The 20,868-nt window shown below is 59.6% G+C and overlaps 4 protein-coding genes across 6 annotated transcripts in view; 2 read left to right on the top strand and 2 right to left on the bottom strand.

The window, feature by feature from the left end:
* The window catches only part of CDK9 (cyclin dependent kinase 9), a 75,447-nt gene that overhangs the window by 30,058 nt on the left and 24,521 nt on the right, over positions 1-20,868 (bottom strand). The window lies entirely within an intron of this gene.
* On the top strand, positions 209-4,424 carry TOR2A (torsin family 2 member A). 2 transcript variants are annotated; one of them, XM_071766153.1, is made up of 5 exons: positions 209-417; positions 690-955; positions 2,055-2,230; positions 2,656-2,783; positions 3,111-4,424. In XM_071766153.1, the coding sequence occupies exons 1-5, from the start codon at positions 273-275 to the stop codon at positions 3,353-3,355; spliced, it is 960 nt and encodes a 319-aa protein (XP_071622254.1). In that variant the 5' UTR covers positions 209-272; the 3' UTR covers positions 3,356-4,424. The 2 variants fall into 2 exon arrangements, with proteins under 2 accessions (XP_071622254.1, XP_071622255.1); XM_071766154.1 differs by lacking the exons at positions 209-417; positions 690-955 and adding an exon at positions 1,707-1,915.
* Positions 5,046-7,641, top strand: PTRH1 (peptidyl-tRNA hydrolase 1 homolog). 2 transcript variants are annotated; one of them, XM_071766155.1, is made up of 5 exons: positions 5,046-5,123; positions 5,630-5,849; positions 6,102-6,201; positions 6,767-6,812; positions 7,228-7,641. In XM_071766155.1, exons 1-5 carry the CDS (start codon positions 5,058-5,060, stop codon positions 7,417-7,419), a joined length of 624 nt encoding a protein of 207 aa, XP_071622256.1. In that variant the 5' UTR covers positions 5,046-5,057; the 3' UTR covers positions 7,420-7,641. The 2 variants fall into 2 exon arrangements, with proteins under 2 accessions (XP_071622256.1, XP_071622257.1); XM_071766156.1 differs by having other exon boundaries at positions 5,051-5,123; positions 5,605-5,849.
* Positions 9,257-15,080, bottom strand: CERCAM (cerebral endothelial cell adhesion molecule). The gene is made up of 13 exons (XM_071766255.1): positions 14,782-15,080; positions 13,580-13,690; positions 13,276-13,393; positions 13,052-13,186; positions 12,775-12,979; positions 12,573-12,692; positions 12,345-12,421; positions 12,059-12,165; positions 11,817-11,949; positions 11,531-11,658; positions 11,252-11,455; positions 10,107-10,343; positions 9,257-9,645 (listed from the first exon to the last, which is right to left on the bottom strand). The coding sequence occupies exons 1-12, from the start codon at positions 14,982-14,984 to the stop codon at positions 10,109-10,111; spliced, it is 1,776 nt and encodes a 591-aa protein (XP_071622356.1). The 5' UTR covers positions 14,985-15,080; the 3' UTR covers positions 9,257-9,645; positions 10,107-10,108.

Below are 20,868 nucleotides of genomic sequence, written 5' to 3'. Positions count from 1 at the left end.
GCACAGACCACGCACCTCTGGGGGGTGTTGGGGTCCCCAAATCCCCCTGAGCCCCAGACCCGTGCAGGACCCGAGGCTAAGCAAGATAAGAACACGCCCCCTGTGCCATTGTCCATGCCCCTCGTTTCTTTGACCACGCCCCATGTAATCTTGACCACGCCCCCTGTGGTTTAACGCCCTCTGCGTCATCTGACCACGCCCCCTCGGTGTCTCCGCCCCGCGCGGGGCACGCCGGGAGCTGTAGTGCGGGCGGTGCGGGAGCGGTGGCCGCCATGGGCCCCGCAGCGGCGGCCCCGGTCCTGGCCCTGACGCTGCTGATGGCGGCTGCCGCCCGCCCCGCCGCCACCTGGGACCTGCGGGCGCTGCGCTGCAGCTTCTCGGGGGACTGCGAGTGCGGCTTCGGGCCCGACCTGCGCGGTCAGCGGGGAGAGGGGACGCCCCTGAGGCGCGGGGATCCGGGGAGCCTTTGAGGCGGGGAGGGTCCGGGAACAGGGAGGGGGCAGGCAAAGGGATCCCGGCAGTGCCTCCAGGAGACCCTTCCCGGGGCTGTCCCTGGAGCGGGGCACGGCTGGCGGCAGGGCCATGCGGGATGACAGGGCCCGAGGGAGCAGCTCTGGGATGTCAGCCCGGTGTCACACCGGAGTCAGCCCAACCGGCATTTCCTAAGTCTTGGTTTGACTTTGCTTCAGGTCTGGAGTACGACTTAGCGGTGAACCTGGTGGGACAGCCCCTGGTGAGGCAGCAGGTGATGAAGGGAGTGAGGGAGTTTCTGGAGAACCGGAATCCTGTGAAACCACTCGTGATGTCCTTCCACGGCTCTACTGGAACAGGCAAAACCTACGTGAGCTCCATGCTTGTCCACTACCTCTTCCAGGGTGGCCTCCGGAGCCCCTACGTTCACCAGTTCTCTCCCATCGTGCACTTCCCCCATGCTGAGCAGATAGAGCGGTACAAGGTAAGGGACACCTCTCTGCACAGTACTACTTGACTGGAGGGTTTTTTTAGTTCTGTCCCTCTTGATCCTCTCTAAATATTCATTCAGGCAGTTTTCTGAAGTGCAGAAGGAATAAAAGCTCTTTGTTTTAGCCTCAGACAAGCACAGCTGAGTGAGTGGCTCCACACTCTGGCTGAAGGACCCAGTAGTAGCCGTGATGTCCTCTGGCACTCAGTTATCGCTTTCGTCTTCCCCACAGCAGTCCTCATGTTCTTGTTCCTTAAATATTTACACAGCCCTTTGAACATGCAGACAAAAGTGCTCTGCTTAGATGAAAGGCACTAAAATTCTCCTGTTGCTTTCCAAACAGCTTGATGGCTGTGAGAACCTGCATATCACTAGGCCTGTAATCCCCTCCTCACAAACCAAGCAGCTCCTGAACAGCAGCTCCAGACACTTAACCATGCCACTCTGTCTCTTAAAGCTGAGAAAGGGAAGAAATAAAAACATGAAGGTTAGTTGCCAAACCCTCAGCAGAGCAGGGAATTGGTGCACCCAGATGTTTGCTTTCTGGCTGTTTGGAGAAGTTATTTGTTGTATTGTGTCCTTAGAAGAAATAGTCTCAGGAAGGTAAAACCTATTCTGGGTGAAGTGTTTCAATCAAGAGTTTTACTTCCCCCCCAGGAAATGTGAGTGGTTTTCTGTGGGTTGGCACCTCCACTGAAGCAACTTCAGCCAGAGCCAGAGCTGTTCTGGGTCAGCAGACACGTGGTTTTGCACTGGGACAGGAGCTGGCAAAATGCTCTCAGTAGCTGGGGCAGATACAGAGTGAAAGAGAAGAACATGGGGAACTCTAGGAGTCTGAATCCCCAGTTTTCTTCAAATCCCACCTTCTTCAAATCTGTAATAAAAGACCTGGAATGGGCTAATAAAGCCTGCAGCAGCCACTGTGTGAAACCAGAACTGGCTGTTCTCCTCCAAGTAGGTGTTGCTGCTCAGGCACAAGCTGCTTTCAGCATCTTCAGCTCCTCTTGAGCTCCAGCCTCATCCCTTGCTCTGGGTTAGCTGGAGCCCCCCTCAGTATCTCACTGCCTTACAGCTTTGTGGGTGTTGTTCCTAGGAAAGCCTGAAGAGCTGGATCCAAGGGAACCTGACAAACTGTGGGCGGTCAGCCTTTCTCTTTGATGAGATGGACAAGATGCACCCAGGCCTGATTGATGTGATCATTCCCTTCCTGGGACCCTCCTGGGTTGTGTACGGGACCAACTACCGCAAAGCCATCTTCATCTTCATCAGGTAAGAGAGGCCTCTCGGTGTCATCATGAAGCCTCAGACAGAATCAGAGGATTAGTGTTGGAATCACAGGATTATGAGAGTTGGAAGGGACCTCTATCATGAGTCCAAATCTCCCACTAAAGCAGGAATCTGTCTCCCAGCACACACCTTCTCATTTGGGCAGAGGTCACACACTCGTTCTGCTTTTCCTTTTCCAAGCCTTGAGCCCCTGTAGATACCAAGAGACTATTTCACTGTGAGCAGACAGCCTAAAGCATCCAAAAAACCCCTTTCTGTCCCTTTTGTTTGGCTGCTGCTACTGGAGTCGTTTTAGGCAAGGCAGCTGTGAGATCCTGGCTTGCAGTCATGGAGGGTGTCAGGTGCCACATCTGCCCTGCAACAGTTTTCCCAGATACACTTCAAATAATGACCCCGTTCTTGTGCAGCAACGCAGGAGGGGAGCTGATCAACGAGATGACCCTGGATCTCTGGCGTGCCCGCAGGGACCGTGAGGAGATCAGCCTGCAGGACCTGGAGCCAGCCATCTCCAGAGCCGTGTTTGAAAACCCTCAGAGTGAGTCGGTGGAGCAGAGCCCTTCCTGCAGGGTCGAGCCCGGCAGAGGGAGCCAGGCAGCCACCCACATCGCCTGTCACCTCCCAGGCAGACAGAAGGGGACCGTGGGGAACTGCCATCCCCTCCAGGTTTCCTGGTGAAGGGAAGGAATAGCTTGAGTTACCAAGGTTGGGTGACACCTGATGGGTACAGCTCTCTCCTTGGATAAAATTGGGGTAGATCTGTCTTCAACCAAGTATTTTGGCTTCACACAGAACAGCTCTTTGAATTCCAGGGGCTGCAAAGACTCTCTGAAGGTAAAACCTGTCTCTCCATTTGCTTTTGCAGGCGGATTCTGGCAGTCTGGGATCATTAATGAACATCTCATTGACATTGTTGTGCCTTTCCTCCCACTGAAACACCACCACGTAAAGCAGTGTGTTACCAGTGAACTCATCCAGCAAGGCCTGGAAGTACGTCCAGGTGTTGTCCAGGAGGTGGCTGACAGCATCCTCTACTTCCCAGAAGAAGAGAAGATATTCTCATCAACGGGCTGCAAAACAGTGGCCTCTCGGATCAGTTTTTTCTTGTAACCAACAGCAATGGCCTCACTCAGATCCACAGGGGACACAGAGGGAGCTGTAAGGCAGCAGAGCCCAGGGCTGGTGGGATGAGGTGTGGGAGCTGTCTGTTCCCTCCCAGCAGCACATGCACTCTCCTCCTGAGCTCCTCTCTCCAGACCCAAGGATGCAGCAGCAGGACCAAGTGCAAATGATGTGATTTAAAGCACTTTACTGATGTGCCCTGGGCCAGGTGAGGGTGGTCATGGCCAGCCCAGCACACCACCCAGGACATCAGGGTTTTTTAAAACAATTTTAAGGATCTCTGTGCCTCAGCTCCTCGGTACAATGTGACAGTGCTGGTGCTTGCAGCACCGGCCTGTGAACACCCTCAGTGTGGCAGCAGTTTCTTTTTCAAGGTGTTTTTTGAGCTAACATCTTCCCAGCTGCTTTATACTGTGAACAGGTGCTGGTAGGGACCAACTTCACCATCCACAAGCACAGGGGGGTAATGTGGAAAATGGCAACACCCAACTTGCCAAGAGCTTAGCTCTTCTACCACCCCCTTTTTCCATCTTTTCCCCCAAGGATTTCCCCACAGCAAACCAGGAAGACAAACAAAAAAACCCACAAACAGCCATACTTTACTTCTTTTCCCAGCTATGAAAAATATCAGTCCTACCTCCAGGTGTGACCGTGGTGCTGCTCACTGACGGTTTTGAAAATTCCTTTTTACTCAGTGATGATTTCCACAGCAGGATGAGAGTTGGTGCTATGAGCTCTTGTACTTTCTTCTGCTGGTCAGACCTTGCAGGCTGTGGCTGGGCCATCATCCATTCAGCTTCTGGGGAGTGTCACTTAACAACAGGGGACCTGGGGACAACTTAAGAGAAGATGAGTGCTCCACACTGCTGGGCATGGGGTGCAGAGACCAGGTTTTAATCTCATCTGTGCAGCCAGTTAGGGGAGAATGGGTCAGAGGAATCAGAACTGTTCTCTAGGAACAAACTGCTCAGGAACTGACTCACAAACCCCCAAAATTCTGCCTCTTCCGAAAACATTATGCATTTCTAATTTTTAAATAAATCTTTTATGAAGTAAAGTTGGGTCTTTTTTTGCTTGGGTTTCCTGACTGCAGCTAATGTGGGTGGGCTTGGGAGGTTTGCAGTTGCATGGGAACAGCACGGATCCCAGGATCTGAATGCGATGGGATTTGAGGGATACAGGGATGGTGCTCCCCGGGGGATAACTGCAACCGGGACAGCAGCTTCTCCCCGGGAAGGAGGCAAAACCACAGCAGCCGGACCAGAGGTTCTTTGCAGAGGAGCCAGCCCAGGTCCAGCAGGACTCAGGGCTCTTCCTGCCCCAGCTCACTCTTCCCCCACCTGCCTCTGCCCCACCTGCCCGGGCCGTTCCCCAGCCCCGCTCCGCCGAACAGCCCCCGGCCTCCATGCCGCTCGGGCCCCCGGGAACTCCACAGCTGCTCTCGGCGGTGCTGCCCGGTGCTGCCACAGTCGTTCCGGCGCGGTTGGTGTCGAGGAGCGGGTCCGGACGAACCGCGGGATTTAACCGCAGCGTTGGGCACAGCCCCGCCCCGGCCCCGCCCCGCTGCCCTCAAGCAAGATGGCGGCGCTGCCCGTAAGCAAAATGGCGGCGGGGGCGGGGCGGGGGCGGCACCGGGGCGTCTGGCGGCGCGCGGCTGTGACGTCACCGTCGGCGGGGAGCGGGCGGGGCGATGCTGGCGGCGGGGCTGGCGGGGCGCGCGCGACCGCTCGTCATCGGGGCGGGGCCACGCGTGATGGTGGGGACGGGGTGGGAGGAAGGGAGGGGGACTGAGGGGAGAGGGAACGGGGCTGAGGGGATGGGGGGAGAGGGGGTGGGAGGAGAGGGAAGGAGGGGAGAGGGAATGGGGAGAGGGGAGAGAAGGGATGAGGGGAGTGGGGCTGAGGGGAGAGGAGGGATAAGGGGAGAGGGGAAGGGAGGAAAGGGACTGAGGAGAGAGGGAATGGGGAGAGAAGAGTTGGGGGAGTGGTGCTGAGGGGAGAGGGACTGAGGGGAGAGGAGCTGGGAGGAACAGGGCTGTTACGGGGAGCATCAGGGAGCTCAGGGCTGAGGTTGTGAGGAGCAGCATCAGGGAGATCCGGGCTATGGGGCACTGGGGCTGAGGGAACCCATCCAGCTGGGGGGGATCGGGTCTGTGAGGAGCAGGCCTGAGGGGTGCTGGGGGGGGGGGGGGTGTCTCAGGATGGTGGAAGATCAGGGCCCTCATGGCGGCCCCACAGAGCTCTGTTGGCACCCGGCGGGCAGGTGGCCGGGCTGGGCAACTACGGGCTGCGTGGGACCCGGCACAGCGTGGGCATGGCGGTGCTGGACCGGCTGGCCCGGCAGCTGGAGGTGGCCGAGGGCTGGCGAGCGGACAGGCGGTGCTGTGCTGATGTCACCATGGCCACAGCCCAGGGCCTGGAGCTGCTGCTGCTCAAGCCGAGGAGGTTCATGAACCTGAACGGGCTCAGCGTCGCCAGTGCTGGTGAGGGGATCCGTCACCCCCAAAGCCTGCTCTGCCCCCACACCCTGTGACAGCCCTGCTGTGCCACCCCGCCCTGTGACAGCCCTGCTGTGCCACCACACTCTTTGACATCCCTGCTGTGCCACCCTGCCCTGTGACAGCCCCGCTGTCCCTCCCTGCCCAGCACAGGTCCCCTTAGCCCTGCTTGGTGTAGTCAGGGCCTGGTGTGTTTGTTTCCACCTCATTTCTTGTGTTGTATTTCTCTTTCCAAAGCTGAGATCTACAGTCTCCACCCAGAAGACATTTATCTGGTTCACGATGACCTGGACAAGGCCCTAGGCAAGGTGGCAATCAAGAAAGGTGGAAGTGCAAGGTATGGGGTGACCCCAGCTCTCTGGTTGTGTGAGCTGGTTCAAGGTTGCCATGTCCTTACAGGCACCTGGACTGTCCTGGCTCCATACCACCAGCCAGGCAATGTTTTCAGCCCTTTGCCTGGTCCCAGTTGCAGAAGTGACAGCAGGCTGTTAGGGCAGGAAGGGCAGGGAGACTCCTGGAAGTAGTTATGGGTTGGATCCAGCCCATCAGCCTCACCACATGGGCTTTTTATAGCACTCTGCCTGCCCCAGCGCCAGCTCCTGGGTCAGACTTGAGACATTAAACCTAGGAAATCTTCCACTGTGGGACTGGGCAGGGATTGTGCTGGATCACAGCACTTGGTCACACACAGTACCAGCTGCAGTGAGAGCTGACACACAGAATGTGCTGCCCCAACCCTGCTCCCCTCATTGCTCCCAGCCCCAGGGGCTGGATGTGCCTGCAAAGTCAGGGCATAGGGGCTGGGGTCCACATCCCAAAGTCCCCACAGTGAGGGACCCTAAGATCATGCCATGGTGGGGGCCCTTACAGACTAACAGTGGATTTTCTCCTTCTCTCCCAAGGGGACACAACGGGGTCCGATCCTGCATCAGTGCTCTGCACTCTGACGTGAGTGGGCCTCAGTGGAAGGGGATCAGTCCTGCCCCCACCTCAATGCTTGGCTTCTCTCTGCCTCCCCTCAGACAAGCCCCTGCTCCCTTTTCTCTCCCCCCCTTTTCTCCTTCCCCTCTCGTTCCTCTGTTTACCCAAGAGCTGATGTCAGTTTGGCGCTGCTGAGGACATGGAAACAATTAGCTCCAGCAGCTCTGCCAGGCCTGGCAGGAGCCCTGGATCTCAGCACAGCCCAGCAAAATCCTCTTCCAAAATCATGTTTCTTGGAGCAAGCACTGGAAACCACCTGGAAAACATGAGGGGCTGCTCCCTCACTGCTCAGCTCCACTCGCAGCGCTGTCCCCTCACCCCAGCACCATCTCAGCCAGGCCCTTCAGGAGCAGCTCCTGCAGCTCTGTCCCTTCTTCCACAGGAGATGACCCGGCTCAGGGTTGGCATTGGGCGGCCGGAGGGTGATGTGACAGTGTCCAGCTATGTCCTGGCTCCATTCAGCACCGAGGAGCAGGAGAGGCTGGAGCAGGTCCTGGCTCAGGCAGTGACATTCCTGTTGGATCACATCCTGCAGAGGAGAGCACCCGTGGGGGAGCTGGGGGACAGGGGCTGACACTGCCCCTGGGGACCTGCATGACCGATGGACAGGGATGGGGCACTGGGGATGCTCCAGGGTGACCCATGTGGTAGAGCAGAATTGGCCCTGCCCGGCAGCCTTCCCAGGCTCTGGGACAGCCCCAGGTGTCTCCACTGATCTGGGAAGCTCCTGTCCCACTTAACACCTTCAGTGGCTTCATGTGGCAGTTTGGCACAGAAATGAAATAAATGGAATAAATGGAATAAACCTCCCCCCTGGCTCTGCCCTTCTCCTCTGCGCCGCTCGCTGAACCGCCCCTCAATCCACGTTCCCATCCCTGTTCTGCCAAGGAAATTTCCAGTGGGGAGTGAGGGCAGCGACTTCCACAAGGCTCCAAACCACTTCAGCTTTGTTGGGAAACTGGCAAGCACCTGGAGTCTGTAGCTCAGCCACAAACCAGGGCTGCACCCACTGAGCTGCAAGTGCCAGGGCTGGGCTCAGAGCTTTTGAGAGAGGGGGACTGAAGCCAAAACTCTGGAGATTCCAACAGCTGGAGGAGGTCTGGCTCCTCCTCACAGCCCGGTTACAGGTCTCACAGTGGAAGTAAATTGGGTGTCCCCACCACTGCAGCATCCCAAAGCCCTGGGTGCTGCCACACGTCCTGCACCCTGCAGGCAAGGTTGCACAAATAACCCCCGAGGGCAGCTCCTCACCCACCCACATCCCCACAGGCTCTGGAACAAGCACCAGGACCCTTGCTGGGTCGTGTGTACCGCAGCACTGCTGCTGCTTCCTTCCTCTGGTCCAGCTGGCACCAGACCTTCCTCCACTCAGTCCCCAGCTCCTGAGCTCTTCCTGTAGCTCTGAGGCTGTGACCTGGGGACAGGCAGAGAAGCACAGATGTCCCCAGCATGCCATCACCTTTCCACCCTGCATCATCTCCCAAGCCTGCACTGGCTGGGACCCAGGAGGTGCAGACCATGCACTTGGCCATCTCCTTCTCCCTTTGCCCCTCTCCCCCCCAGATCCATTTGGATCTTTAGGTCTCAGCTGATCTGGAGCTGACTGTTCCCCTTCAGGAGGTCCTGGGCCCAAATGATGCTCTCTTGGAGCACTTGATGGTTTTGGACATCCTGCTGTGGGATGTTGAGGTTTTCACCCATAACTACATCTCCCTCAACAGGCTGTGGGGAGCAGAGGGGTGCAGCCCCCCCCCAAACCACAGCTGAAGGCAGGACCCTGGGGCAGATCCCAGCAGCTGACCAAGAAGGGCAGTCAGCTGCCAGGTGAGTGGAGAGGCAGCAGTTCCAGGACCTGGCAGGGAGCTCACCCAGAGAAGGACCAGCTGCTGTGTTTATAAGGAAATTGCTCCTTCACTCCAGAAAACCCTCAGTTTTCAACCAAATATCACCCCGCTGAGGAGCTGAAGTTTAGCACCAAACAAGCCCAGGCTCTTGGAAAGCAAACACCCTCCCCCAGAGCTGGCCACAAAGGTGACAGATGCCGGGGCTCAGCAGGACTCAGATGCACATCTCAGTGCTCAAGGTTTTTGACAAACCTCGGTGTCAGGTTTTCAGTCCCAAGGCCAAACCCTTTGCTGAGGATACCAGTGCCAGTGAGGGAAATCTTTTCCATCAGCATTCCCAGGGGAGAGCCGAGCTCCATGGAAATGCCACCCACCTTTTCACCCCCAGACCCCAAAGAGTCTCCCTCTCTCCCTTTCTCCATCTCCTTCTCCCACCCCCATTCCTCCCTCCCTTTCCCTGTTACAGATCTCATTCCCAAAGTAATTCCCTGTTGAGAGAACTGCCAAACCCTCATCACTGCAGCTCCAAGGTGACTTCAGCAGGGGACACTGCATGCCACCAGCATGTCAGCTCAAACACAGTCTGCTTTAATCCTCCCTGGGCTTCAGCCCGGACACGGCACAGGCAAGGGACAAGCCCAGTCGGTGGCAGGAGGCCACATGTGCCACCAGCCTGAAAAAACTCCCAAAGTCCATGCTGGTGGGAGACAGCAGAGTTGGCATCACTCTGGGTGATCCTAGAGATGTGTCCTCAGCAGAGACACAGCAGAGTGCTCCCCCAGTCCCTCTGCCAGGCAGGGTAAGGGCTCTCCAGGAGCCCTGGGCTCAAATCCTGCCTTGGATGCATTGGCCATGTGCAGATTCAAAGGACCCTGTGGGATCTGTCCAGGATGGCTGCATGTCTGGATCAGGCCACTGTCCCACGGTGCTCCCAATGGGGTCACAATCCCTTGTCCCTAGGAGGGAAGGATGCAAACGTGAGCAGTCCTGGCAGGAGCAGTGCTGATGCGTTCATGCCTGCAGCAGAGGTTGGTTTCCACCCTCCCTATGTCTGGCTGCTCCCAGGGAGTTTCTGCTGCCAACACAAGCAACCTCAGACAGGGAAAGTCTGACCCGGTGTTAACCCCCCTGCTGCTGCCTCAGACCCCAGTGCTGGTGCTCGCCCGTTCCACAGCCACCCCATGTCCCCAAGGAGACCCAGCTCTGGGGGCAGCAGGCAGCTCTGGGATGAGGCATTCCCCCATGAGATGCTCCCACAGCTCTCTCCAAGCTTGGGTGACTTGGGCAGGAAGGAGCGTTGTCCCTTCCAAAAGAAACCAGGTGGCCAGGATGCATCTGAAGGCAGTGCTCATGGGGAGCTGCTCCCCAGCCACTCTGTCCCTGTCCCCAGGCAGGCAGGTCCCATGGCTTTGCTCACCCTCAGAGCTCGTCACGGGCAGCAGAACGGAGGTGGCCGGTGCTGCCCCGCGTGTCCCTCAGGGTCTTCTGTGAGCCAGCCCAGTTGGTCTTCTTGGCATCATCATCCCAGATGGTGGAGGTCTCGGTGTCACTCAGCCAGTTGCTGTCCCCAGCATAGTGGGTGGGGTAAACCAGGAGGGGATGAGCTGAAAACACCAGCAGGTCCCGGGGGGCAAAGTGCTGCTTGTAATCCTCACTGGGGAAAGGGGAGTGGACCCGAGAGGAGAAGTTGGTTTATGGAGCATGGTCAAGAGAGAAAAAAAAGGGCTGGGAAAGCTGTGCTGACCACCTGGGGAGGGACAGGGGATACAGGGGAGGGGGTCTGGGAAGTCAAGCAGGTTTGGGGGTGTCCTGTGCTGCTGCTGCCTGGGCTGGGGAGGGGCTATGGGGAGACTGCAGAGGGAACAGGACCCATCAGCCGCTGTGGTACAAGGGAGTCTCCAGCACAGCATCCCTGCTGGCCTGGCCCCGGGCCAGGGCTGTCTGGTGCTGTTATCCCAGCCAGCCTGGGGCTCCCAGCTGCTCCTGGTCCACATCCAGAACACTAATCCGCCCCTCCATCCACCTCCAGCCTCCCTTTTACACTCCTAATCCTCCTGTTCCACCGTCCTGCTGGCTGGTTTTCCCACCCCTCCTCCTCCAGGACACACAGACACCGGTGCTCACCAACCCCCTAAGCTGCCCCCCCCAGACACAGCCTCACCACTGACCCCCACCCAGGAAAAAGGGCAGGGATGTGCTCCAAGATGGGGCTGAGACCCAGAATCACAGTTGGGTTTCCACGCAGGTACAGAGAGCTCCTCCTCTTTCACCACGGGACCAAGACCCCCATGTGGGGCCAGCACTGAGCCCCAGCTCCATCCCCAGCACTCTCCCCCCACCCTGCCCTGGCAAGGGACCATATTCCATCAGCCGGCGGCCAGGCAGCAGCTGGGGGGGGGGGAATGAGCTCATGCTACAGATGTTTTCCTCCAGCAGGAATAACGCCAAGGGATGGGGGGAGGAACGGGGTGGGATGGTGACGGCGGTGCAGAAACACATGTTCCATCACCGTCACGGCCATGCTGCCCCCCCAGCACCCCTCCTGCACCCCTTGCTCCTTACTTGGGGTGTTTGTCGTACATGATGGGCAGGAACTCATCCACTGGCAGCATTTTGGAGAGGGGCTTGGCAGCCAGCAGCTTCTGTGCCCCACGGTAGGAGATGGTGTAGGCCAGGGTCCAGTAGGAGTACCCGGCCACCACCAGGTTCCTCACGCCCTCCACGGGTGCCTCGTCCTCCACGTTGACCTGCTTCCTCCCCAGGTAACTGTGGGACAGCTGGTGAGGTGGGAGAGCCGGTCTCGGGGACCCCCACCCCACAACCCCTGGCCCCAGCACCTACATGAGGTCCCAGTCCTGCTGTGCCCCCTCCAGCTCCTCCATCAATCGCTGCAGCCGTGCGGGGAAGGCGGCCTCGAAGCGCACGTCATCCTCAAAGACCACCGACCTCTCCAGCCCCCGGGACACGATCTGCAGGGAGGGGGCAGAGGTGAAAATCCATCCCAGCACCACACTGGGCCATACTGGGTCCACTCATCCCCCTAACCCAGGTCCTCCAGGGACCTAGTGATGCTCATGGGGTTCCTGCCCCATGCTGGTGGTTCTGAGGCACCCCACAGCCCCCGTACCTCCTTCCAGATGTTGTAGTGGCTGAGGAAGCAGCCAACCTCACCCTTGGTGAGTGTGCGGCCGGAGAAGGGGTCGTAGTACCCAGGGAGCAGGTCCACCCCCAGCACCTTGATGTCACTGCTGTTGAGGGTGCTGCAAGGCGAGAGGCTTCATCACAGAGGTGTCCTCTCCAGTACCTCCCATCCCTCCCCAGTGTGACACCAGAGGGCCAGCAGAGCAGGGACGTTCTCCCTGTGGTCACCTCCCATCCACAGCATCCACCACCCGTGGGGCGATTCCCAGCTCCTGCAGGGATAACAGCATCCGCCAGCGCCGGTCCGGCCTCCGCACCAGGTTGATGAGGAAGATCTGAGGAGGAAGGGGAGAGCCCCTCCAAGGGGGCTTGTTGTCACAGGGGGGACACAGCCTGCCCTGCCACCACAGGATGGGGGACATGGGGTTTGGACAAAGCCTGTGGTGGGCTTTGCCACGGATGGATGCAACCCGAGGGAGGGACAGGGGGACACAGCGGGCCCAGTGGCACTTACTTCATCAAAGCCCATTTTTGTGAGAGGCTTCGGGAGGAGGGAAATGTGCCTGGAGCGCTGCATGGGGGGCCCATCCACTGCAGGGGGAGAAGACACCACTTTGGTGGAGGCCAGGCTCCCCTGACCAGGAACCAGGGACAACAGCCCTGCCCTGGTGACCAGCACAGGCTTCCTGTCACCCCTGGAGCAGGGGACACCTCTGGGACCCCACCACCCATGGATGCTCACCCATGGCCTCCAGTGTCAGATGCACAAAGTTGGCACATTCATCCTCCAGGGTCTGGTGGGCTTTCACGGGGACGTTGATGTAGCCAAAACGCTGCTGGTTGCAGACATGGACATCCGCACCTTCCAGGTGGGATGAGTGAGCACCACAGCCCCACCCATAAACCCTCTGCCACCCTCCCCCTCATCCCCCCATCATCCTCACCAGCTGCCTGGCAGGAGTAGGCAAAGACAATGATATCATCAAAGGCCCAGGTGTAGTTGGGATGGGGGGGGTAGAAAGCCAACCGTGACGTCTCCTCCTTCCGCAGGTCAATGAGGAAGGTGGCGTAGACCATGGGGACGGAGAAGCAGCCCACCCGCTGCCTGTTCTTGGTGGGGAAGTAGTCAGCTGTCCGGCGGTAGTAGCCCTGCAGCACACCAGTGTCATGCCTCCTGCCATGGAGAGGATTTCCCTTCCCCAGGGCTGTCCAGAGATGTACCTGGGGTGTGATGCCGCACCAGAAGTTTGAGTAGAATGTCTGTGAGTCCAGCATGGGAGCCACCACTGACTTGTTCTGTGCCATGAGAAACTTGAGGGTCTGGTTGTTGGTCAGGATGCTGTCGGTATCCACGAACTAGGGGGGGGGGGGGAAACAACACAGGTCCTGGAGGTGCAGGGAAGCCCAGCTCAGCCCCCACCCCACCGTTGCCCCATGTCCCTTACCAGGATGTAGTCTGCCTGCTGCTCCCGGGCGTAGGTGAGAGCCTCCTGCTTCAGCCTCATCAGGTTTTCGTAGCGTTTGTCACTCCAGTGTTTGGGTCCCAACTCATCGGGGTAGGAGCTGTGCAGGGGTAGGCAGGGGTTAATCCCACTCCCTGGGAACGCACAAACTCAGTGCACGCGTGCCGGACGGCTGAGTCAGCCCAGCACTGCCTGCCCACCAGCTCCTCCTGCCAGTGTCCCTGGACGGAGAGCCGGGTGCTGCTCTGGGAGCCCCTCACAGCCCATACCCACCCCCCAGCCTCACCTGGGCTCCTCCTGCACCTTCCAGGACACCGAGTGGTAGTCCTTGCCCACCGCCCCCAGCCACTCCTGCAGCATCGCCGTCGTGTTGTCCAAGTTATGGTCTGTCGCACACCTGAGGTGAGGGGACATCAGCCTCCAGGGTCCCTCACAAGGGACAGCAACAGCCTCCTCCCCACATTAAACACTCCCGGGGCTGAGAGGCTGAGCTGGCGACTGACTCCCTTGGGAACAAATCCTGTAATTTGAGGGAGCGGCGGCTGCGCTGGCAGGAGCAGGAACAGAATGGGTCATTCCTCCCCCAGTGCCACCACAGCTGTCCCACAGCTGTCATACCCCCATCCCCTCAGCCCCCTGCCAGCCCCAGCTGTGCTCTCCCCATCCCTGCTATGAACAGCAGCTTCATCCCCCCACCCCTGTAGCCCACTGCACCCCAGGGCTCTGGCAGCCAGGGGTAAAGGCTCCCAGAAGTAAAAATCCCCCTCCTCAAACCTTCCCCTGCCATGCACAGCTGAGGCAAGAAGCAGCAAAGAAATGAGGAAGAAGAGGCAGAGCGGGTCCCCTCCCAGACAACCCCCCCACCACGGTAAAAGGGGGTTTGAGGGTGTCTCTGGGGAAGGAGGGGGGTCGGGGGAGAGGCAGAGCCAAGCCCTGCAGGGAGGGGAAAAGCAGAGTTTATCCCCGGTGATGCAGAGTGCCCCCAAGCCCAGGCAGCAGAGAGGTGGGGGCATCTTGCCCTTCACCGTGGGGCAGCACTCAGCCCCTCCAGGGTCCCTGTGGTGTCCCACATTTGGGGTAGAGCCACCCCTCACCCTTTGCGGTTGAGGGGGCTGTTACTGCCAGGGTCCCTGCTCCTCCAGGGGGCCCCTGGGTCCCCATTTCCCAGAACCTCTGTTCTCCCCACCCAGGCCCCCGTTACTGCAGGACCACCCGTGTCTGCAATCTTCTCAGTCCTCCCCCAGTATCCCCGTTCCCTCCCGACATCCCAATCCCCAGGAGCCCCCCTTCACCCCGGGGTCCCTGTGACCCCCAGCACAGCGGCTCCCCCCGGGGGTTCCCATTCCCCTACAGCTCTCTCCTCCCTCCGGGCCCCTGCTCCTCCCCGCACCCCAGGGTCCCGCTTCCTCCCCGGGTCCTGGCTCCCCCGGAGGTCCCAGTTCTCCCTGGGGGTCACAGTTCCCCCTGGGGGGGTCTCCGCTCCCTCACCATAGGGCGATGCTCCCCGTGGGGTAGTCCATGCGCTCCAGGGCTCCCAGGCAGTGCGGCAAAGAGTGCTGAGCGTTACGGGCCAGGAGGGCGACCACCACGGTCGGGGGGGCTGGCCCGGTGGGGGGGGCTGGCCCGGTGCCGGTGCTGGTACCGGTGCCCAGCAGCAGGAGCAGGGCACACAGCGGTCCCGCGGCGCCCATGGCGGCGGCGGGCGGGGAAGGGGCGGGCTGAGACCCACCGTGCTCAGCGTACCCCCCGCCCCCGGCCCGGCCCCGCTGCGAGCCCCGGGGGCGGGTGTGGGTTGAGTTTCTTTAAATAAATCCCGGTATCGGTAAAGAGCCCCGGACAGCCCCCTGCCGGGGGTGTGCTGGGTATCCCGTGTCCGAGGATGCTCCGGAGCATCCCCATGTGCCCCCCGACAGCTCGGGGTCGGATCCCCCGCGGTGGGTGGTGGGAAGTGGATGGGTGGGCAAGTGGCCCAGGGGAACCTATGGCCTTGGGGGGGCGGTGCTCATGTGTTATGGCCGGGGGTCTTGTGGCTGAGTGGCTTGTAGTCAGAGGGCTCATGGCCAGGGAAACTGTGGCTGGGACAGGAGCTTGTGGCGAGGGTGGGTCGTGTCTAGGGGGTCTCATGGCTCTCCCCATCACAGGCCAAGGCAGCCCACCCCACCAAGCCGTGTCCCACACAGGCTGCCCCCCATGGCTGACCCTCCACAGCCCCCCCAGGAGTCTGCAACATGTCCGAGCCGCGGGCAGCTCCGCCGCCTTTGGAAAATTTGGACAAACCCGCTGATTAAGCAACCACCCGACCCATAACCAGGGCCCTCAGCTGGGGGAGGCTGGGGGGAGGCCACGTCCCGGGGAGTAGCAACTCCCTGCACCCCACCGGGGGGGGGCACCCTCCTGGGTGCCACTGGGGACCGGGCGAGGAGACGGGGCCATGTGTGACCAAACCTGCAGCCCCCCCCAGTGGGGAGAGGCCCGGCCGTGGGACTGATCCCGCTGGCCTCCCATGTCCCCCATTCCCGGGGGATCTCCGGGAGGGTCGGGGTGGGTGAACAATCCAGTAGCACCTGGAAGAAACAACACAGAGGGGTAAACACTGAGAACACCCAGGATCCCTGTGGAGGGTGTAAGGAGTGGAAAACTCTGTTTACAGACCGAGCTGGGACAGCATTCCTGGGAAGGCTCCGTGCCAGCGCGGCCGGGCGCTCCCCGGGATGCAGAGGAGCTGCGGGAGGGAGCAGAACCCCAGGAACTGGGCACACCCGGACCCATCCCTGCCCAAACCCCATGCCTGTCCAGACCCACCCGCGTCCGGACCCCACCAGCGTGTGCAGCTCCCGCCCCCGGAGGGCTGGGCGGGGGGCGGACAGCCCCGCTCCCCTCCGCGGGACCTCCCCGGGCATAGGAGGGGCCGCAGCCGGTGGAAGGGCCGGGAATGGCCGCGGAGCCCAGGCAGGGGCTGGCCCGGGGGGAACAGCCAGCCCCACCCCCGGCATCGTCCCCTCGGCCCGGTCGCTGCTGCCACCTCCCGGCACCGCGGCACTGCCGGGAGCAGCGCGGGACGGGAGCTCGGAGGGGAGCCGGAGGGGGGCTCCCGGGGCCGTCAGAGCCGGGTTTGATGCCCTCGTTGCATCTGCAACCTTCTCCCTGCGTTCCCACATCCTGGCATCCCCTCCAGACCACTACCCTGACTTGACCAGCCTCAGGACTCAAGCTCACTTCACACACGGGGAAACTGAGGCACGGAGCCTGCGCAGCATCGCAGAAACTGCCCAGCCAGCACAGACCCCAGCCCCAAGGGATGCTTTTGACCCTGCCATGTTCCCTGCCTCTCCAGCTCCTCATCCCAAGATGTTCCAGCTGTTTTTGCTGCCTTCCAGCTGTTGGGTAGCTCAGGAGGCCAGCGCTCCCCTCCCAGCTGTGTTTTCCTTCCAGGTCTCTGCTAAACCCATTGCATCCACAGGCGCCACTCTGATTTCCTCCTCGGCGAGCTGCTTCTGCAGCAGGGAAAACCAACAGCTCTTCCCACACAGAAAAATCCAGGGGGGGTTGGCCATCCTGGGGGGGATTATGGCCGCCCTGGGAAAGGGTTTTAGCCCACCCAAGAGATGCTCTGCCAGGGGAGCCAGAGGCTGGCAGGAGCAGCATCCCCAGCTGGTGGAGCCAGGGGGATTAGTGCCACCATAAGTGGGACAGAGATGTGTCACCAGCCCTGGTACCCACAGTGCTGCATTTTCCCGGTTGGGGTGCTCCTGATGGGCTGTGAACATAGGGAAGGGAGAAGCTTTCCCTGGGACCCCCCCTTTATGCCCTTCTGGGAGTGGGGGCCTGGAGGTGTGTGGGATGCTCTGCTCCACCTGCAAGGCACTGTCACACTCAGGGCCATGTTTGAGCCACGTGGACACAACCCTCCTGGGTGGCACAGCTGCCTCAGCCACAAAATGGTCCCTCTTTCCCCCTCAGGTTGGATCATATCTGTTGACATCAGAGCTATCAGTAACCTGTGCCTGAACACCCAGCTCTGGGCATAAAAGGGGACCCTGGGCACCCTACAGCCCTGGGACCAGGCAGAGGGACACCTCAACAAGGTTGAAACTGAGGCAGAAGGGCCCACCCCGGGGACAACAGGGAGCTGCTCTCCATGTCCCTCTGCACCTTCTTGGAGGGACAGCACAGAGAGAGATATCCCGATGGGACAGGTCTACCCCCTGCGACGTGCTGACCTGTGTGCTCCCATCCCCTCCATCCTTCCCATCCTTCCCCCCCCCAGCCGGACTGGCAGTCTGTCCTGGCCCAACCCGGGGCAGCTGTGACGGAAAACAAAGCTGTCCCCTTCGGCACAATACCCTTCTGTGTCCCCCCCCCAGATGCTGACCGCTGGGGTGGGCAGTGGCCGGGCTGGAGGCGTCGAGGGGCCGTGCCAGGCCCCCGCTGGCAGGGGACAATGTTGGCAGTGATGGAGAGTAGGTATTTCAAAAGGTTTTGTTTTCGGGTTGACCCGCCGAGCCGGCGTGACCCCGCAGCCCCCCACCCAGCCCCGCTCCTCCATCCCAATAGAAACCGGCCGCATTCCTGACCTCGGGAGGAAAGGGGGGGGGGAGAGTTTCAAACCTCCCCGGGAAGGAGACAATGGGGGTGTCAGGGCCGTGATTTAGGAGGGGGGGCTCTTTCCATCACAAAGGCGAGACAAAGGCGCTCAACGCTGGGAATGGGGCTTCGGCGGCGGCTCAGGAGCGGGGCTGGGGTATTGTGCCTGGCCAGCCGGCCTCGGCGGCAGAGCAGCCACGGCCCACCGGGTCCCATCAGGTGCCACCGGGTCCCATGGGCTCCCACCAGCCTCTCTATCCCAACCCCTACTGCATTCCCTCCCTACAGCCGACCTGGGGGACTCCACGGGTGTCACCATCACCCACAGCAGGAGGGAGTGGGTCCCCCATCCCCACATGGAGTGTCCCAGGTCCCTGCCTCACCCCATGCCAGTGGGGTCAGCTGGGACACCAGCCCATCCCGGGGGTTGTAAACACCCCACGGGTCAGGGCTCAGAGAAGAACCAGGTCCCCCTGGACAGCTGTCCACTCCCTGGGGACACACACAGCCCCAGAGCCCTGAGTTTCCCCCCGTGTCACCTCCCCCCCAGGGTGCTAAGGGCTGGGGGGTCCCACTGTCCCCTCCCGGGGCCGCGGGATGGGCAGTGAGGGATGAGCAGCTCTTCTGTGCACTGCTCAAAGGGGCTTTGTGCACCCCGGGGCCGCCAGTGCCCAGCACCACCCGACACCACCAGCACAGGCACCTCACAGCCTGCACCCCCCCGGACACCCTCATTCCACCTGCCCCGACCCTCCCTGGAGAGGTCAGCCCCAAACCATGGCAAAAATCCCCCCCACTGCCCCCCAAAAAAATCCCCAAAAACCAGGAAACTGCTTAAGCAGGGGCCCAACTTACAGTATCTGCACCGCCGAGCTGAGCCCGCGTCTCCGGCCGCTGTCCCAATGCAGAAGGACTGCACGGGGTAGGGATTGTTTGTTTTTTTTTAACAGGAGAAATATTTTTCTCCCGGTGCTGGACGGCTGATCCAAAGCTGGAAGAGCTGGAAACAAGTTCATTGGTTTTTCTCTCGCTCCCTCTCTCCTTGCCCTAATTTTTATTTTCCTGGCAGCCAGCGAGAGGAAGGGAGCTGGCAAGGTGATGCTTTTTTGGGAAGAGGGGAACTGCTGGTGAAAGAGGCATTCACTGTGCCGGGAGCTTGGGAAAGGAGAGAGCTGGGGGGCCAGCAGGAGGGCGGGAGGCTGCTCAACCACCACCCTGCCGAGGCTGACCACAGTGCTGAAGCTTTTGGCCGTGCTGGGGCTCCTGGCCATGCCAAGGCTGAACAAGCAGAGGCCGCTGACTGATGGAGGGGCAGCAGCATGATGAACCAGAAAGCCAACGACATTGTGGTGTTTGTTTGTTTGGTTTGGTTGTTTTTTTTAATGTTGCGTGGGGTTGTGGTTTTTTCTTTTTTAATTTTATTTTTTTTCGCCAGGATGAAATGTAATTTGCAGATGACTTTGCCAGCCACCTGCCTGTGAGGAGCAGGATGGGTCCCCCCAGGACACACTGCGGGGAGTCCGGGCCTTTATATTTTCACCCCTTTGGGTCAGGAAAACTACATTTTAGCTTCTAACCTGCTCCCCAGCTCACAGAGTGCAGGTCCAGCCAGGAACTGGGCAGAACACAGCCCCACACAGCCGGCGCCAGCACCCCGTTGAGGACCCCCCCATCCCCACAGTGGGGCAGGATCCATCCCTGGGCTGCCCAACCCAGGATGGCTCCTTTCGCCTCTTCCCTCTTAATTTTGTTTAGAAACTTGTCAGGTTGGTACATAAAGGAGGTGGAAAGATCAATCCTGGCTTTTCATCAGTGTGGGAAAAAGTATTTCACTAATCCATATTTATTGGTGTAAGGAACCGAGGAGGGGGGAAGGGTGAGAGACCCTAATGGTCAGGAGCAAAGGACAGAAGGGACAGTTTAAGGCTGCCCTTTTTGGAGAGGTCACATGTCACCAAAATCTTTCGGTTGTCTCGGGATTGGTTACATTCTGTTCTCTTTTTTTCTATTGAGGTTGCCAAGCAACTGGCTAAGACCAGCCAAGATATTTTCTTTATTACAAGTGGAGCAGAAAGCAGCAAGGAGGAGAGAGATAAAAAAAACCGAAAAACACCCCCCCCAAAAAAAAACGAAAAAAAAAATTTGAGAGAAGTTTAGACAATTAACATTTATAAGATCACATAACTTCATTAACTCGTCAGAGATTTGGGAAAGAGACTTCAAAAAAAAACAAAACTACAAAAAAAAGTAGAGGGAGGCTTGGAGCATCAGGAATTAAAGCGAGTTAAAAGGCCGACAGGTCTGGGGCTAAAACAATGTGGGAGCACACAGGAAGGTGATGGGAACTTCCCTCCGGTGGTTCCCACTTTCCAAAAAGCCTGACGATCCCCCATGATGGCTGCGACCCAGCTCAGGGGCCTTCAGCTGTTGATGCTTTTTTTTTTTTTTTTTTTTTTTTTTTTTTTCCTAAATGCCGGCTTTCTTTTGATTTTCACGCTCTTAGGAAGTGGGTTTATTGCTCCTGGTGCTGGCAGTGAGGTGTGGGCAGGCAGGGAGGCACACGGCCATGGCAGGCGCTGGGCATCTCCCTGGCCCAGCCATGGCTTTGGGCAGGGGCTGTGGGGACAGGGCTGTCCCCAAGGCTCGGGACACCTCCAAACCTCTGCGAGAAGTGCAAAACCTTCCAGGGGCCAGGAATGAGCAGCAAGCAGCCCCGGTAGCAGATCTCTGTCTCGAGGGACCCTGCTCAGGGTTCAGACCTAACCCCATCCCGGGCTGTCCTCTGCCCCAGGCCTGGCCCCACCACGGGCTGGGGACAACGCTGCGGCCAGGACAGGGACTGAGGTCACCTCGCAGCTCTGCGGGGCTGGGATGCTCGGAGCATCCCTGAGGCCACGGGAGTTTCTCTCCCAGCACAAAGCGATCCCCCTCCCCACTCAGCCAGACCCTGTGCAAGGACATCAGGGAGGCAAGGAGGAGTAGGGATCCCCC

This window comes from Heliangelus exortis, chromosome 22, assembly GCF_036169615.1.
Source record: "Heliangelus exortis chromosome 22, bHelExo1.hap1, whole genome shotgun sequence".
Classification (NCBI taxonomy): domain Eukaryota; kingdom Metazoa; phylum Chordata; class Aves; order Apodiformes; family Trochilidae; genus Heliangelus; species Heliangelus exortis.
This window is presented reverse-complemented; position numbering and strand designations above follow the sequence as displayed.

Bases quoted from the DNA above. Each gene is read 5' to 3' on its own strand.
- TOR2A (XM_071766153.1), top strand. From the start codon at position 273: ATGGGCCCCGCAGCGGCGGCCCCGGTCCTGGCCCTGACGCTGCTGATG. The intron at 418-689 runs GTCAGCGGGGAG...ACTTTGCTTCAG, and splicing joins CTTCGGGCCCGACCTGCGCG to GTCTGGAGTACGACTTAGCG. The intron at 956-2,054 runs GTAAGGGACACC...TGTTGTTCCTAG, and splicing joins AGCAGATAGAGCGGTACAAG to GAAAGCCTGAAGAGCTGGAT.
- PTRH1 (XM_071766155.1), top strand. From the start codon at position 5,058: ATGCTGGCGGCGGGGCTGGCGGGGCGCGCGCGACCGCTCGTCATCGGG. The intron at 5,124-5,629 runs GTGGGGACGGGG...CCCGGCGGGCAG, and splicing joins GGGCGGGGCCACGCGTGATG to GTGGCCGGGCTGGGCAACTA. The intron at 5,850-6,101 runs GTGAGGGGATCC...CTCTTTCCAAAG, and splicing joins GCTCAGCGTCGCCAGTGCTG to CTGAGATCTACAGTCTCCAC.
- CERCAM (XM_071766255.1), bottom strand. From the start codon at position 14,984: ATGGGCGCCGCGGGACCGCTGTGTGCCCTGCTCCTGCTGCTGGGCACC. The intron at 13,691-14,781 runs GTGAGGGAGCGG...CCCTCACCTCAG, and splicing joins ACGGGGAGCATCGCCCTATG to GTGTGCGACAGACCATAACT. The intron at 12,693-12,774 runs GTGAGGATGATG...CCCACCTGGAAG, and splicing joins CTACTCCTGCCAGGCAGCTG to GTGCGGATGTCCATGTCTGC.